The sequence below is a fragment of the Vulpes vulpes genome, chromosome 14, assembly GCF_048418805.1.
Source record: "Vulpes vulpes isolate BD-2025 chromosome 14, VulVul3, whole genome shotgun sequence".
Taxonomy (NCBI): domain Eukaryota; kingdom Metazoa; phylum Chordata; class Mammalia; order Carnivora; family Canidae; genus Vulpes; species Vulpes vulpes.
The window spans coordinates 101470043-101482975 of NC_132793.1; the positions used below are offsets into that span (position 1 = coordinate 101470043).

General features: G+C 40.0%; 1 protein-coding gene across 8 annotated transcripts in view; it reads right to left on the bottom strand.

Moving 5' to 3' along the window:
- Nucleotides 1-12933, bottom strand: part of BLM (BLM RecQ like helicase) — a 97160-nt gene that overhangs the window by 21830 nt on the left and 62397 nt on the right. For all 8 annotated transcript variants that reach the window (XR_011997105.1, XR_011997106.1, XR_011997108.1 and 5 more), the window contains 4 exons: nt 12215-12321; nt 9488-9648; nt 3664-3859; nt 679-869 (listed from right to left, as the gene is read on the bottom strand). Coding sequence is in view for 4 of the 8 variants with exons in the window: in XM_072737339.1 (XP_072593440.1) it covers nt 679-869; nt 3664-3859; nt 9488-9648; nt 12215-12321 (655 nt within the window). In the remaining 4 variants the exon portion in view is untranslated. The remainder of the gene's footprint in view (nt 1-678; nt 870-3663; nt 3860-9487; nt 9649-12214; nt 12322-12933) is intronic.

Here is a 12933-nt window from a genome sequence, read left to right on the forward strand (position 1 = left end):
ACTCATCTAGAATCTATTGCCATTAATTCTTTATAGTTTTTAAATAACCAATTTATAGTATAACATAATTAACCTGATTCAAACACACAATATACTAGTTACTATAACTCTCTTCAGAATTACAACTTCAAATATATATTGGGATTGAATCTAAATATTCTATCTGCCCATGTTGGATCTTTCTGGATCTTTACAGATAAATGATATCCTAAAATACCCTATAAGCCTTATTGCACATATAAAACCTTAATATTTTATTTTATTTTTAAATTTTATTTATTTATTCATGAGAGACACACAGAGAGAGGGGTAGAGAGAGAAGCAGGCTCCATGCAGGAAGCCCGACGTGGGACTCGATCCCATGACTCAAGGACCATGCCCTGGGCCGAAGGCAGGCACTAAACTGCTGAGCCATCCAGGGATCCCCAAAACCTCAATATTTTAGATAGGTCCGGTATATTTTTTTTATAGGCTTCTAATCTGAAAGCTATTCCACAGAATTACTATTAAATGTTTCTATTCCAAATTACTATGGGGAGGAAGCCATCTTTCCCCAGCTCAATCCCTGAGGGCACACTTATAGTAACCTAACTTGTACCTCACTTTGCCAAATTAAGAAAGAAAAAAAGTCCTGGCAATTTCCTGAATTACAAGGAATTTAAAACTTTCTTTTTTTACCTTTGTTTTACAGCAATTATCACAAGAAACATCAGGGTATTTCTTACAAAAATCAGGATTAAATCCAGTTTCACCAAAGTAAGCCAAAAGCTGTATTCTCCTGCATTCTGTTATATTTTCACAGTAATGCACCATACTATACAAATTATTGAAGTGAGTCTCTCTTGTATGACGGTTTCCATCTTTTTCCACTAAAAGAGGTGAAGAACAAAGTAAAAATACTTATTAGTATTAAGTAGAAAAAATAGAAGCAAATATCACAGAAATATACAGAATAGATTCATGTAACTTTAAATATTAAATGAAACAAAATTATTAATAGCATAGATATCAGTATGGTATCATTCTATATTCTATACTATGACCAACAGGGTATTTATGTTTATCCCTCAAATTTTTAGTTTTATAGGAATAAATGAAGATTGTCATCAGGAATATCTGAAAAATTTCTTCAGATCTTTATGATTCCCACTGATGAAGATTTGAATCAAATTTACTGTATTTATCAGATAAGCACATACTTAGCTGGATGTTCAAAGTCAGCAGAGCATGGAACCATGGCAGTGAGCCATGCACGTCCCTGGGCATCTAGGGTCAAAAGAGTTAAGCCAGCGGTTCCCGAGGTGTGTGCCAAGGAGCCCCGGGGTGCTGCAGTGAACTCACAGGGATGTTGGCAGGGTATTTTAAATCTAAGCACAGCAATATCTGACATCTGTTGAACACCACACAAACCACTAGTCCGAGGTAGCTCAGGGTGCTACATTCCTTCCGATGCCATCTCTGTGAAACTCAAGTTTTGGCAGTTGTCATGATAAATACAAGTACCTCCAGAAAAATCCACGTGAAACAGGAAATAAGGGTGGCAGTGTCTAATCTCATGTCAAGGTTTGAGAATCACATGCACACACTTTCTGTTTGTAAGCAATTGAGGTTAGTTAAGAATGAAAATAAAAAAATTAAAATTTTTTTTCTGATTTATGAGTATTATTTTTTTTCAAAATATTGCTAAGTGTTAAAAACTTAAAGTACTTATTGAATTGTTTGGACCTAAATTAATCTAGGTTCTTTTTTTTTTTTTTTTTTAAAGATTTTATTTATTTATTCATGAGAGAGAGAGAGAGGCAGACACAGGTAGAGGGAGAAGCAGGCTCCCTGCAGGAAGCCTGATGTGGGACTCAATTCAGGGACTCCAGGATCACGCCCTCGGCCGAAGGCAGGTGCTAAACCACTGAGCCACCCAGGGATCCCCAATACAGGTTCTGTTTAAAATCACAAAAGGACATGCTAAGATTAAAAGTCCATTTTTTCACTGAGAATCATCTTGGTATATAGTGCAAGGGACATGGACTTTGGGGTTCAGATAGACCTGGGCCCCATCAGAGCTCTGCCACTTACTAGCTCTACATCTCTCGTCCTGCCATGTGAAATGAGGAGAGTAACAGCATTACCCATTAGGCCTGTTGTGAAGACTGGGTAAAGGGATATAATCAAGCAGTTAAGATAGCGCACAGAGCAGGTGCTAAGCAATGCCATCTATCTGTATTGCTGATACAACGTACTCTCCCCCCAACCCCCATTCCTATTGCTGCTGCTGCTCATCAGTGCTCTTGGGGGCAAGTCACAAAGGTTTCATGAAACTCCCTTTTACCATGGGATAAACTACCTCAAAAGCTAGGGATTATGGGCACAAAAGGGGACATGATACTTGGCACGGTGCCTGGTAAATGTCATGTCCATGTGTAGTATCTCTGGAAGGATCCATTCAAAAGTGGTCTCAAAATAGCAACTTTATTTGGGAAATGTATTTAACTACCACAATTTAGTAGAAAAATGGGCAAAGGGCCTAATAAAAGATTCTAAAATATGTATTACTTTAACCTAGCAAGTCTAAGTCTGGAAATTTGTTCTTTTTTTTTTTTTTTTAAATTTATTTATTTATTTATGATAGTCACAGAGAGAGAGAGAGAGAGGCAGAGACACAGGCAGAGGGAGAAGCAGGCTCCATGCACCGGGAGCCCGACGTGGGATTCGATCCCGGGTCTCCAGGATCGCGCCCTGGGCCAAAGGCAGGCGCCAAACCGCTGCGCCACCCAGGGATCCCTGGAAATTTGTTCTATACAGACTGTTTGCACATATGCCCAAAGATACCCGTAAAAGATGCTCAATACTGTACTGCTGATAACTGTGAAAAGCAATAAATAATCTAGGTATCAATTCCAACAGGACTGGTTAAAAAGCCATGGAATTCTACGTAGTTGAACAATACGTTATCCACCGGAGTCATAATTACATCCTCATGTAGACTGAAAACAATCAGCTTGCTATCAATCTACAAAAAAAGGCATACATAACCCCATTTACAAATTTTATTTCAATTAATTAATTAATTAATTAATTAATTAATCAGATAGAGAGGCAGAGACACAAGCAGAGGGAGAAGTAGGCTCCATGCAGGGAGCCCAACACAGGACTCAATCCCAGGCCTCCAGGATCTCATCCTGGGCTGCAGGCGGCGCTAAACCGCTGCGCCACAGGGGCTGCCCCGAATTTACAAATTTTAAAATGTATGCATTTGGCAGGGGTAGACACTAAATATCAGATACTGCTTCTCTCTGATGGGGGAGTAGAAGGCTGAGATGGGAGAGAGAGACACGGGGGGTTTTATTTCTTAACCTGGTGATATGTGAAGGTTCGTTATTTCTCCCATTTGACCTTTCTGCGTGTCTGAAATCTATGTTACATGCAAGGATGCACACAGAGACTGGATCTGGAAGGATACAAAGGAAGCCAATAGCTGGAGTTATTTCTTAGGGCAGGATCACATACAAGGCATGGTTTGGACATTGTCTGCTGCTGTATCATTTGAGTGTTACATGACAAGCATGTAATACGTTTATAACTATTTAAAGAAAACTGGACCGAAAGTACCCCAATGGCAAGACAAGGTTCTATCACGAGACTGAAGAGGACAGGAGCTTGGCTTACTCAGGATGAGTCTCTTGAGTCGTGTCACATCATGATAGGTATAGAACAGCAGGCAGTGAGAAATTTCCCCATCTCTTCCAGCTCTGCCAGATTCTTGGTAGTAGCCCTCCACAGACTTAGGGAGAGATGCATGAATCACGAATCGCACATCAGGTTTGTCAATCCCCATTCCGAACGCTATTGTTGCACAGATGACCTGATGAAAAAGCAGAAGCCTTTTAGACTCATAATAGATTTACAGGAACATTTACAGGCACCTCTAAAAGCTCCATCCTCTATTTTACTTTATTTATTTTTAAAAAATATTTTATTTATTTATTCATAAGAGACACACAGAGAAGCAGAGATGTAGGCAGAGGGAGAAGCGGCCTCCATGCAAGGAGCCTGATGTGGGACTCGATCCTGGAACTCCGGGAACACACCTAGAGCCAAAGGCAGATGCTCAACCGCTGAGCTACCCAGGCTACTTTATTTTACTTTAAAGTATACTCTATACAACAATCTAATATCGTAACTTGGTCCCATTATTTAGCACGAACTATATGAGATCTTCATATACAAGATAACTGGCAATTTTATTAAGACCCAAGGAGGTAAAGAGAAACCTGCTATGGCAGGCACTTTTTTGTATGATTTGGAGTCATTATGGAAGAGGCCCAGAATCAAGAGCAGTCACCTCTTGCTGTGTTGCCATTGCTTATTCTCTTACATTTTTGATATGGAGGTGTGAGGAGCACTATCCACATAGCCATGATCACCAGGTCTATGATCATGAACACGTTGCTCAGGAGCCCACGTTACTCAGGCTGTTCCCAGGGCTTGAACTTCCAGCGGCCACCGCTGCCAGCTTCTCTGATGCTTTGGGAGCAATGGCATTCTCCCCTGCTCTGCTGCTTACCGTCTATGTTCCCAGGTGGGGCAGCTGATGGATCACACACAAGCAACAGCTGATTTCAAAGTAAAAACTTGTGACATTTTTATTGGAACTCATGTGGGTGAAAGTCTAAGTTGCTTATACTAGAAAAAAAAAAAAAAAGACTGGAGATTGTGCCTATGCAAATGACTTAGTAGGACAAGCCAGGTGACGGTTAAATTTCAGGAGCTTCATAAATTGGCTTTTAGTAAAAAGATCATTTTTAAGAATATCTATTTCAGTTGCAAATTTAGGACTTATTAAGTCAGACCAAAAAGTTACATCTCCAGGTAAAATTATATTATACAAATAAAGCTGCAAGGCTTTATTTTATTTTTTTAGCTCTTAAGAAAATAAACAGCGGCTGCAAGAACAGGATTTCAAAAGCAACTGAGCTACCTAGCAGCCAGACTGAGGCCTTGGTGCCTGAACAGTAGAAACAGCAACTGCAGGCTGTGAAGTGTGAGGCAGCAAATAAATGTGCTTGGCAACGTTGGGTCTGGCTGCGGCCTGAGCTATAGGCCAGTCAGCCCTCTAAATTTATGGCACTTTGATCAAAGGAAATGTCCTTGGAAAAGAGAAAGTCTACTGGAGCCTCTAGTGGTGGGGAGCAGGTGGAGAGGCCGGGCAGGGAGGTGTGGCAACCCACAGGCCCGTAGCAGTCCAAGAAGCAGGGGTGCATTTCCCCAGGTCAGGTGGGCCTAGGGCAGTGAGAGAGCGTGTAGGCTCCCAGCGAGTCGACATAGATGCCAAGTCCCCGTGAAAGCCTTTACTCCTCATCACTGGGAAAAACTTGCTTGGTCCAGCTGTTATTTCCTTATTTCTGTGTTGCTTTTAAAACTATAGACTAGACTATAATAATTTCTTTGTGAAGAAAAACAAGGAAGTTTTATTCTATCTTACAAATCTAACAAGATCAGGGTTGTCCAGTGATGGTATAATTAGCTAGTCTGAAAATGGAAACAAAAACTCACCAATTTTTTTAAACTATATTTTTGATCAAAGTGTTTTATATATATGCATACAAATATGTATATATGTGTGCATGGGTATTTATACTATAAATATTTTTTTTCAAGAATTTATTTATATATTCATGAGAGAGAAAGAGAAGCAGAGACATAGACAGAGAAGCAGGCTCCTCACAGCATGCCTGATGTGGGACTGGATCCCAGGACTCCAGGATCACTCTCTGAGCCAAAGGTAGACGCTCAACCCCTGAACCACCCAGGAGTGCCCCCCCCCCCTTTTTTTAGTCCCTTTTTTATGGTTTTAGATTCTATTTGTTCCTATGTTTCTCCATCATTTACATCTGAACATTTGCATATCATTATGAAATTCTTCATAAATAATTTTCAATGTCAGGAATGCACAATAATAGAGTCCTGAGTCACTCTCTCAGGACACTTAGGCTACTTACGATTAAAAATATTATTAAACAGTCGATGATATTCTAATAACTTTGTTGTAAGTGGCTAGTACAATTATTGTGGTGTGCATGCAACAATGTATATAATTGCCAAGTCACTGTGTTGTATACCTGAAAGTAATATAATATTGTATATATCAGCTATACTTCAATTAAAAAAACCCCCAGAAAACCATAAACAAACACTGATACGAATTCCATTCGTGCGTTTCAAATCAGAAGCTCCTGTAATAGTCTGCTATGTTCTTTTCCAGAAAGGCTCTCAGAAGCATTGCAGGAAACTGCCTCTTATAGCACTATTAACAATTAATAGAAGTTTCCTAATACAAGAAGTGAAAATGGTCTCTCACTGTTTTAAGTTTGGCTTCCTTTAATAACTAGCAAAGTTGCACTTTGAGAAACAATTCTACTTAGCTTTTCGTGGCTCCTTCTTTTTGATGTCTCTTGATAGCCTGGGGAAATTTATTATTTGAGACTCATGTTTTTCTTATCAAAGTTTTACATGCTCTTTGATATGTTTTATTTGCTGGAGACATTATTTTCCTAGTTTTGCTATTTGCTATTGCCTTTAATTTTACCAATTAATAAGTGTTTATTTAGGTTTTTAATTGTTTCTAGCAATTATTTCCTTTTGAGCTCTTTTTAAGGTTGGGTTCTCTTCTAGTCAGAGTTCATACATTTAAAAATACCAATACTGGGGCATCTGGATGGCTCAGTGGTTGAGTGTCTGCCTTTGGCTCAGGTCGTGATCCTGGGGATCTGGGATCAAGTCTGGCATCAGGCTCCCTGGAGGGGGCCTGCTTCTCCCTGACTCTGCTTCTCTCTGTCTCTCATGAATAAATAAATAAAATCTTCAAAAAAATAAAAATATCAATACCTTTATTTACCTATAATTAATTTTGATAGGAGGATTCAAAATGATTCCCCCCCAGCAGGTAAGGGGTACCAGTGGTTGGATTGTCCTCCTTTCCTCATTATTTTTCAATGTCATCCTTACCACATATTGTTTTTATAATGCCTTTTTTAAAAAAGATTTATTCATTTTGGGGGAGGGGAGGGGAAAGGAGGGGGTAGAGTCTCAAGCAGACTCTGCCTTAAGCAGGGAACCCTGCTTATGGGGCTTGATCTCACAACCCTGAGATCACAACTTGAGCTGAAACCAAGAGCTGGGACACTCAACTGACTGCACCACCCACCCGGTGTGCTCTGTTTTCCAGTCTAATTCTGGACTTCTGTGTCATTGATCTGTCTGTAATGTACTGCAAAGCCAGTGTTCACGTGTTTTCATTTTCTTGCCCAAGTCTTTCAGTTATTTTAACTTGAATATTCTTCCAGATAAACTTTAGAAAAAGTTTATCAAAGAAAAAAACCCACTGGAATTCTGCTTAGTTAAATATACAAATTAGGGAAGACTGGCATCTGTGATTACTTCAGTGGAGATAAGCTGGTGATACATTTTGGACTTTACATATCTGAGAGTGCTTTTCTGTTGTGTCCAACATCTGTGATGAGAGCTGGCTGTGAAATCCTACAGCTCCAGGCTTCCCTCCTTTGATTCTGAAGATGGTGTGTTCTGCTTTTGTTCTTCAGTGAAACAGTCTCAGGCCTGTCTGTTTTTTTGTAGAGTATCCTATTTCTCTATCTTCGTGAATGTAATTTCTTTCAGCTCTCTGCAAATCAAACAAAGTGGTGAACTCTGTCTACATGTAAGTTTTCCCCCAGCGACTCTGAGATAATGCTTTTAAATTTGTTAAATATTTGTTATGTATTCATTCAGAACACATCTGACTACTGTATCTACTTCAGCCATCTTGATTTCTTCCTTGGATACACTGATTATTCTTAAGCTGACATTTTCAAGATATTCACTACCTCGCTGATCCAAATGTCTGCACCAAGGTGAATCATTTATGTCTTGATACATAATTGGATTTGTTTTTGCCTTTTTGTGAATTTTCTTATCTAGACTGAATTTTTTTTTTTTTTAAGATTTTATTTATTCATAGAGACACAGGCAGAGGGAGAAGCAGGCTCCATGCAGGGAGCCCGACGTGGGACTCGATCCAGGGTCTCCAGGATCAGGCCCTGGGCTGCAGGCGGCGCCAAACCGCTGCGCCACCGGGGCTGCCCCTAGATAAACTGAATTTTTATTTGTGCCTTCATCTCTGCCTGTGGTCTTCTTATGGCAAAGTGCTTCTAGTTCATATATTGAGTCTTCTGGCATCTTTCCAAGGACCCCAAGCTAATACCCTCTAAGACTTTTTTCTGTTTCCATTATGAAATAATTTTGAGAGGTATTTTTCCTTTGAATCTTCGGGGTAATTTCTTTTTTTGTGAACTGAAAACTTCATAGGCTAAGAAAAAAAGTTATCAGTCATTTTCCTCAAATTCATCCTTGTATTTAGAGAGATCTATCCAAGGCTGCAACACTGGCACCTGTTGCCATACGGGATGTCTAGAGGGTTCTTAGTTCCATGTCTCTTGATCCACTTGGGTGAAAAATCTGTCATCTCAGAATCTCAACACAATTAATTATCAGGGAAATGCAAATTAAAATCACAATGAGATGCTGCTTCACATTCCCTAGGATGGATATGGTTAAAAAAATAAAGTAATAATAATAATAAGGAAGCATGGACACTAGAACCTCATATATCACTGGTGGAAATGTAAAGTTTAAAATTCTGTAGCTGCTTTAGAAAACAGTTTGGTAGTTCCTCAAAACATTAAATACAGTTACCATATGACTAAACAATTCCACTCTAGGTATCTATCCAAGAGAACTGAAAACATATTCATACAAAAACATGTACACGGATGTTCGCAGAAGCATTATTCACAATAGCCAGAAAGTGGGTACAACAAAATGTCCATTAACTGATGAATGGATAACAAACTAGGATATATTCATACAACAGAATGTGATCTGGTGCACAAAAAGAAAGTACTGATACATGCTACAACAAGATACATAATGCCTTGAAAACATTATGCTAAATAAGAGAAATTAGTCATAAAAGAACACATACTGTATAATTTCATTTATATGAAATGTCCAGAATAGGAAAAACTATAGAGACAGATTAGCAGTGGTTCCATTAGTTTTTGTCAGAGATGGGAGTTTGTGGAGTGGGGAGTGGCTGCTAACGGGTATGGAGTTTCTTTTTGCAATGATGAAATATTCTGGAATTAGATAATGGTGATGCTTGCACAACCCTGTGAATACACTAAAACCTACTGACTCATAAACTTTGAAAGGGCGAATTTTATGGTATGTAAATTACAACTGAATAAGAAAAAAATTTTTTTGATTTAGGAAAGAAAAAGCAACTTCAGAAGTCTCAAAAAAAATCTGTTTTTAAATTTCAGTCTTATTTTGATGTTTGCTGTCTTTTCAGTAGAAAGAATTTTTATACTGCATGTGCAAGTTTGTTCATATACTATAAAAGATTATTTCCTTTGTTTATTTTAAAAAATGTTACCTGGCAGCCATCCTGATTAATCCACTTGTGCTGTACTTCATCCCTTGCAGAATCACTGAGGCCAGCATGATAAGCAAGAGCAGCAAGACCATCTTTCTGTAAAGTGTCAGCCATTGTATCACATTCTCGTCTGGAGAGGCAATAGATTATCCCGGAGTCATCTGCCAAGAAACCAAAACAGTATTGAGACATGAGAGCTTTTAACATAAGTAACAAAACAATTTCCTTTCTTAAGTTGGCTCTAATTCCAGCATGGAGTCCAATGTGGGGCTTGAACCCATGACCCTGAGATCAAGACCCAAACTGAGATCAAGGGTGGGATGCTCAACCAACTTAGCCACTTGTTATGTTCTTAGAAATACACAAACCATAAGCAGACCTCCAGTCTTCTAATAGTAGCGGGTAACAGAGTAATTCAAGCAAGGAGTTCAGGTGGACTGGAAATGACAAGATGTGACCTTCTGGGGGCGTGTGGGTGGCTCAGTTGGTTAAGCGTCTGCCTTCAGCTCAGGTCATGATCCCAGGGTCATGGGATTGAGAGCCCCACGTCAGGCTCCCTGCTCAGTCGGGGGGGGGGGGGGGGAAGGGACTGCTTCTCTCTCAGCCTCTACTTTTCTCAGTGTTTGTGTTTCCTCTCTCTCTCAAATAAATTAAAAAAAAACACGTGACCTTTTGTTCTATTTGTTCCCCAAATGACTCCTTATGTGGACATGGAGGAAGCCTGGGCTCTATTTCACACTGGCAATAAAATGGAAAGAGGGTACCCTTACACAAATGCTGCGGAAAGCGTATAGCTGTATGTATCAGCCTTAGAAATGCATCTAGGAAGCTAATCTAGGAAATAAAGTGGTACAAGGACTTCTGTGAAAAGTTTTGTTTCTACTTTTTAAAATTAGAAAAATTTTAATGGCCAACATTAGGACATTAAGAAATAAGATACTGGGGATCCCTGGGTGGCTCAGCGGTTTGGCGCCTGCCTTTGGCCCAAGGAGCAGTCCTGGAATCCCGGGATCGAGTCTCGTGTCGGGATCCCGGCATGGAGCCTGCTTCTCTCTCTGCCTCTCTCTCTCTCTCTATGTCTATCATGAATAAATAAATAAAATCTTAAAAAAAAAAAAAAAGAAAAAATAAGATACACTGAAACTTTTTTTTTTAAAGATTTCATTTATTTGTTCATGAGACACACAGAGAGAGGCAGAGACATAGGCAAAAGGGAGGAGCAGGCTCCCTGCGGGGAGCCCGATGTGGGACTTGATCCCAGGACCCTGGGATCACAACCTGAGCCAAAGGTAGACAGTTAACTACTGAGCCACCCAGGCATCCTGATATGCTGAAACTTTTAAGTGACCTCTAAGTTTAAAAAATAAAACACGAAAATGCTCAAGATATAAAACAGGTTAAGGGTAGAAAAACTATACACAGAAGCTAATGGAAAGATGCACACAGCAACTGCTGGAAGGAAATAAACCCCCAAATGGTAATGGTGACTTGTCTTGAGGTAAGGTTTATCTTTTGCTTCTTTCTTCTTGTTACTTTCTCAGTTTTCTTCAGTAAGCACATGTTATATGTATTGTTTTGAAAAATCACAAAACGAGGGATGCCTGGGTGGCTCAGCAGTTAAGCTTCTGCCTTTGGCTCAGGGCATGATCCTGGAATCCTGAGATCCAGTCCTACATTGGGCTTCCTGCATGGAGCCTGCTTCTCTCTCTGCCTGTGTCTCTGCCTTGCTCTCTCTCTGGGTCTCTCATGAATAAATAAATAAAATCTTAAAAAAAAAATCACAAAACGAAAGGTATGAGATTTGTCCGCTCTCCATGGCAAAGTCAAGGTTATAGACACACACGCTGCCTATGTTCTTCACTGCCTGAGAGAAGGAAGCCTAGAAGGGAGATTGTGGATGACTTCTTGGTCTATCCCTGTATCATTTGATTTGTTCAAAAAAATACATATAGGATTTTTTTTAAAAGATTTATTTACTTATTTATTCATGAGAAACACAAGGGAGAAAGAGAGAGAGAGAGAGAGAGAGGCAGAGCCACAGGCAGAGGGAGAAGCAGGCTCCATGAAGGGAGCCCGATGTGGGACTTGATTCCCGGTCTCCAAGATCACATCCTGGGCTGCAGGCGGTGCTAAACTGCTGCGCCACCAGGGCTGCCCCAAGGATTGTTTTTTAAAAAGTGATCGCTACACCCAATGTGGGGGCTCGAACTCATGATCCCCGAGATCAAAAGTCACACGCTCCACTGATAGAGCCAGCCAGGTGCCCCACAAACATGTGTACTAGTTTTTAAAAAATCAAAGAGAGGTGGCTAACAGAAACAATTTTCTATGGGGAAATAGAAAAAGGGTTACATGGAAAACCACCATGCATTTCAGGATCTCATTCCAGTTAACAGAACTCAGAGGCAGACACTCTTGGGAGAAGACCCTAACCCAGACAGTGGTATAATTCCTACCAACAGAAACCAGGGGAGATACACTGAAACCACGAATCATAACACGGGTGTGTAGGAGGGAGTATTTCATACACTTTTTCTTAGGGTTTATTGTTACTAAACGCAATTTTATAATTTCTAGGATTCAGAGAGTTGCAGTATTCTGTTCTATAAATAGCTAGTTAGTGCTATTATAACGAGAAAAGAAATGTTTAATATGCACATTTATTCTATTGTGATACTGAAACGACATTTATTACTTCTAGACAGTTTGTCATATGGCTGTACTCACGTGGGTGATACTTTCTGATCCATTCTAAGCAATCAAATGCCACCTTCTTGGGTTTTTTTGGTAACACGTAGTATTTCAGATTATGTCTGTTAAAGCTCATGCTAAACCTAGAAGTCCCAAACATAAAATTCTGTTATTATGAGAAAGTATAGTTTCAGTCACCTTCACACATTAAACACAGATTTTGCATTCTGCAAACCTAATTATCAAGCTGTCTTAAGCTGAATATGGTCCCTGGCAGCTTAGGTAAGAGAACCGTGGGAGGGAAGTCAGGTGAAGGGTCCACAGATAGAGGGAGTAAATGTCTGTAGGCCGAGGTGATAAGGAATTAGGAAGGCTATACACAGACCATGTACAAAGCCCAGTCGCCAGGATGAGGTTGATTACAAGCAGAGGCAAATAAAACATTACTTAAAACATTAAGAAAATCAGAGAATGGTGTATTTTTTTTTTTTTTAACACCACCAATGTTCTCAGATTTTGACTGCGTCCATGAAGAGTTGACTGTAGGGCAGCAGCAGGAGCTGATGCCCTACGCATCAGGGATCCCTGTCCTGTGGTCTGCGCCCCAGAGAGCAGGTCTGTCTCCCCTTTCGCTGGTCCTTTGTTCTCCTCCCACTTCCACCCTCCTGCTTCCTTAGCTTTTCTCTATTTGCTCCTCTCCTGTATTTCAGTCTCTTCCTTTTGCCTGAGTATGTTCTAGGGCCACCAATCCTAAA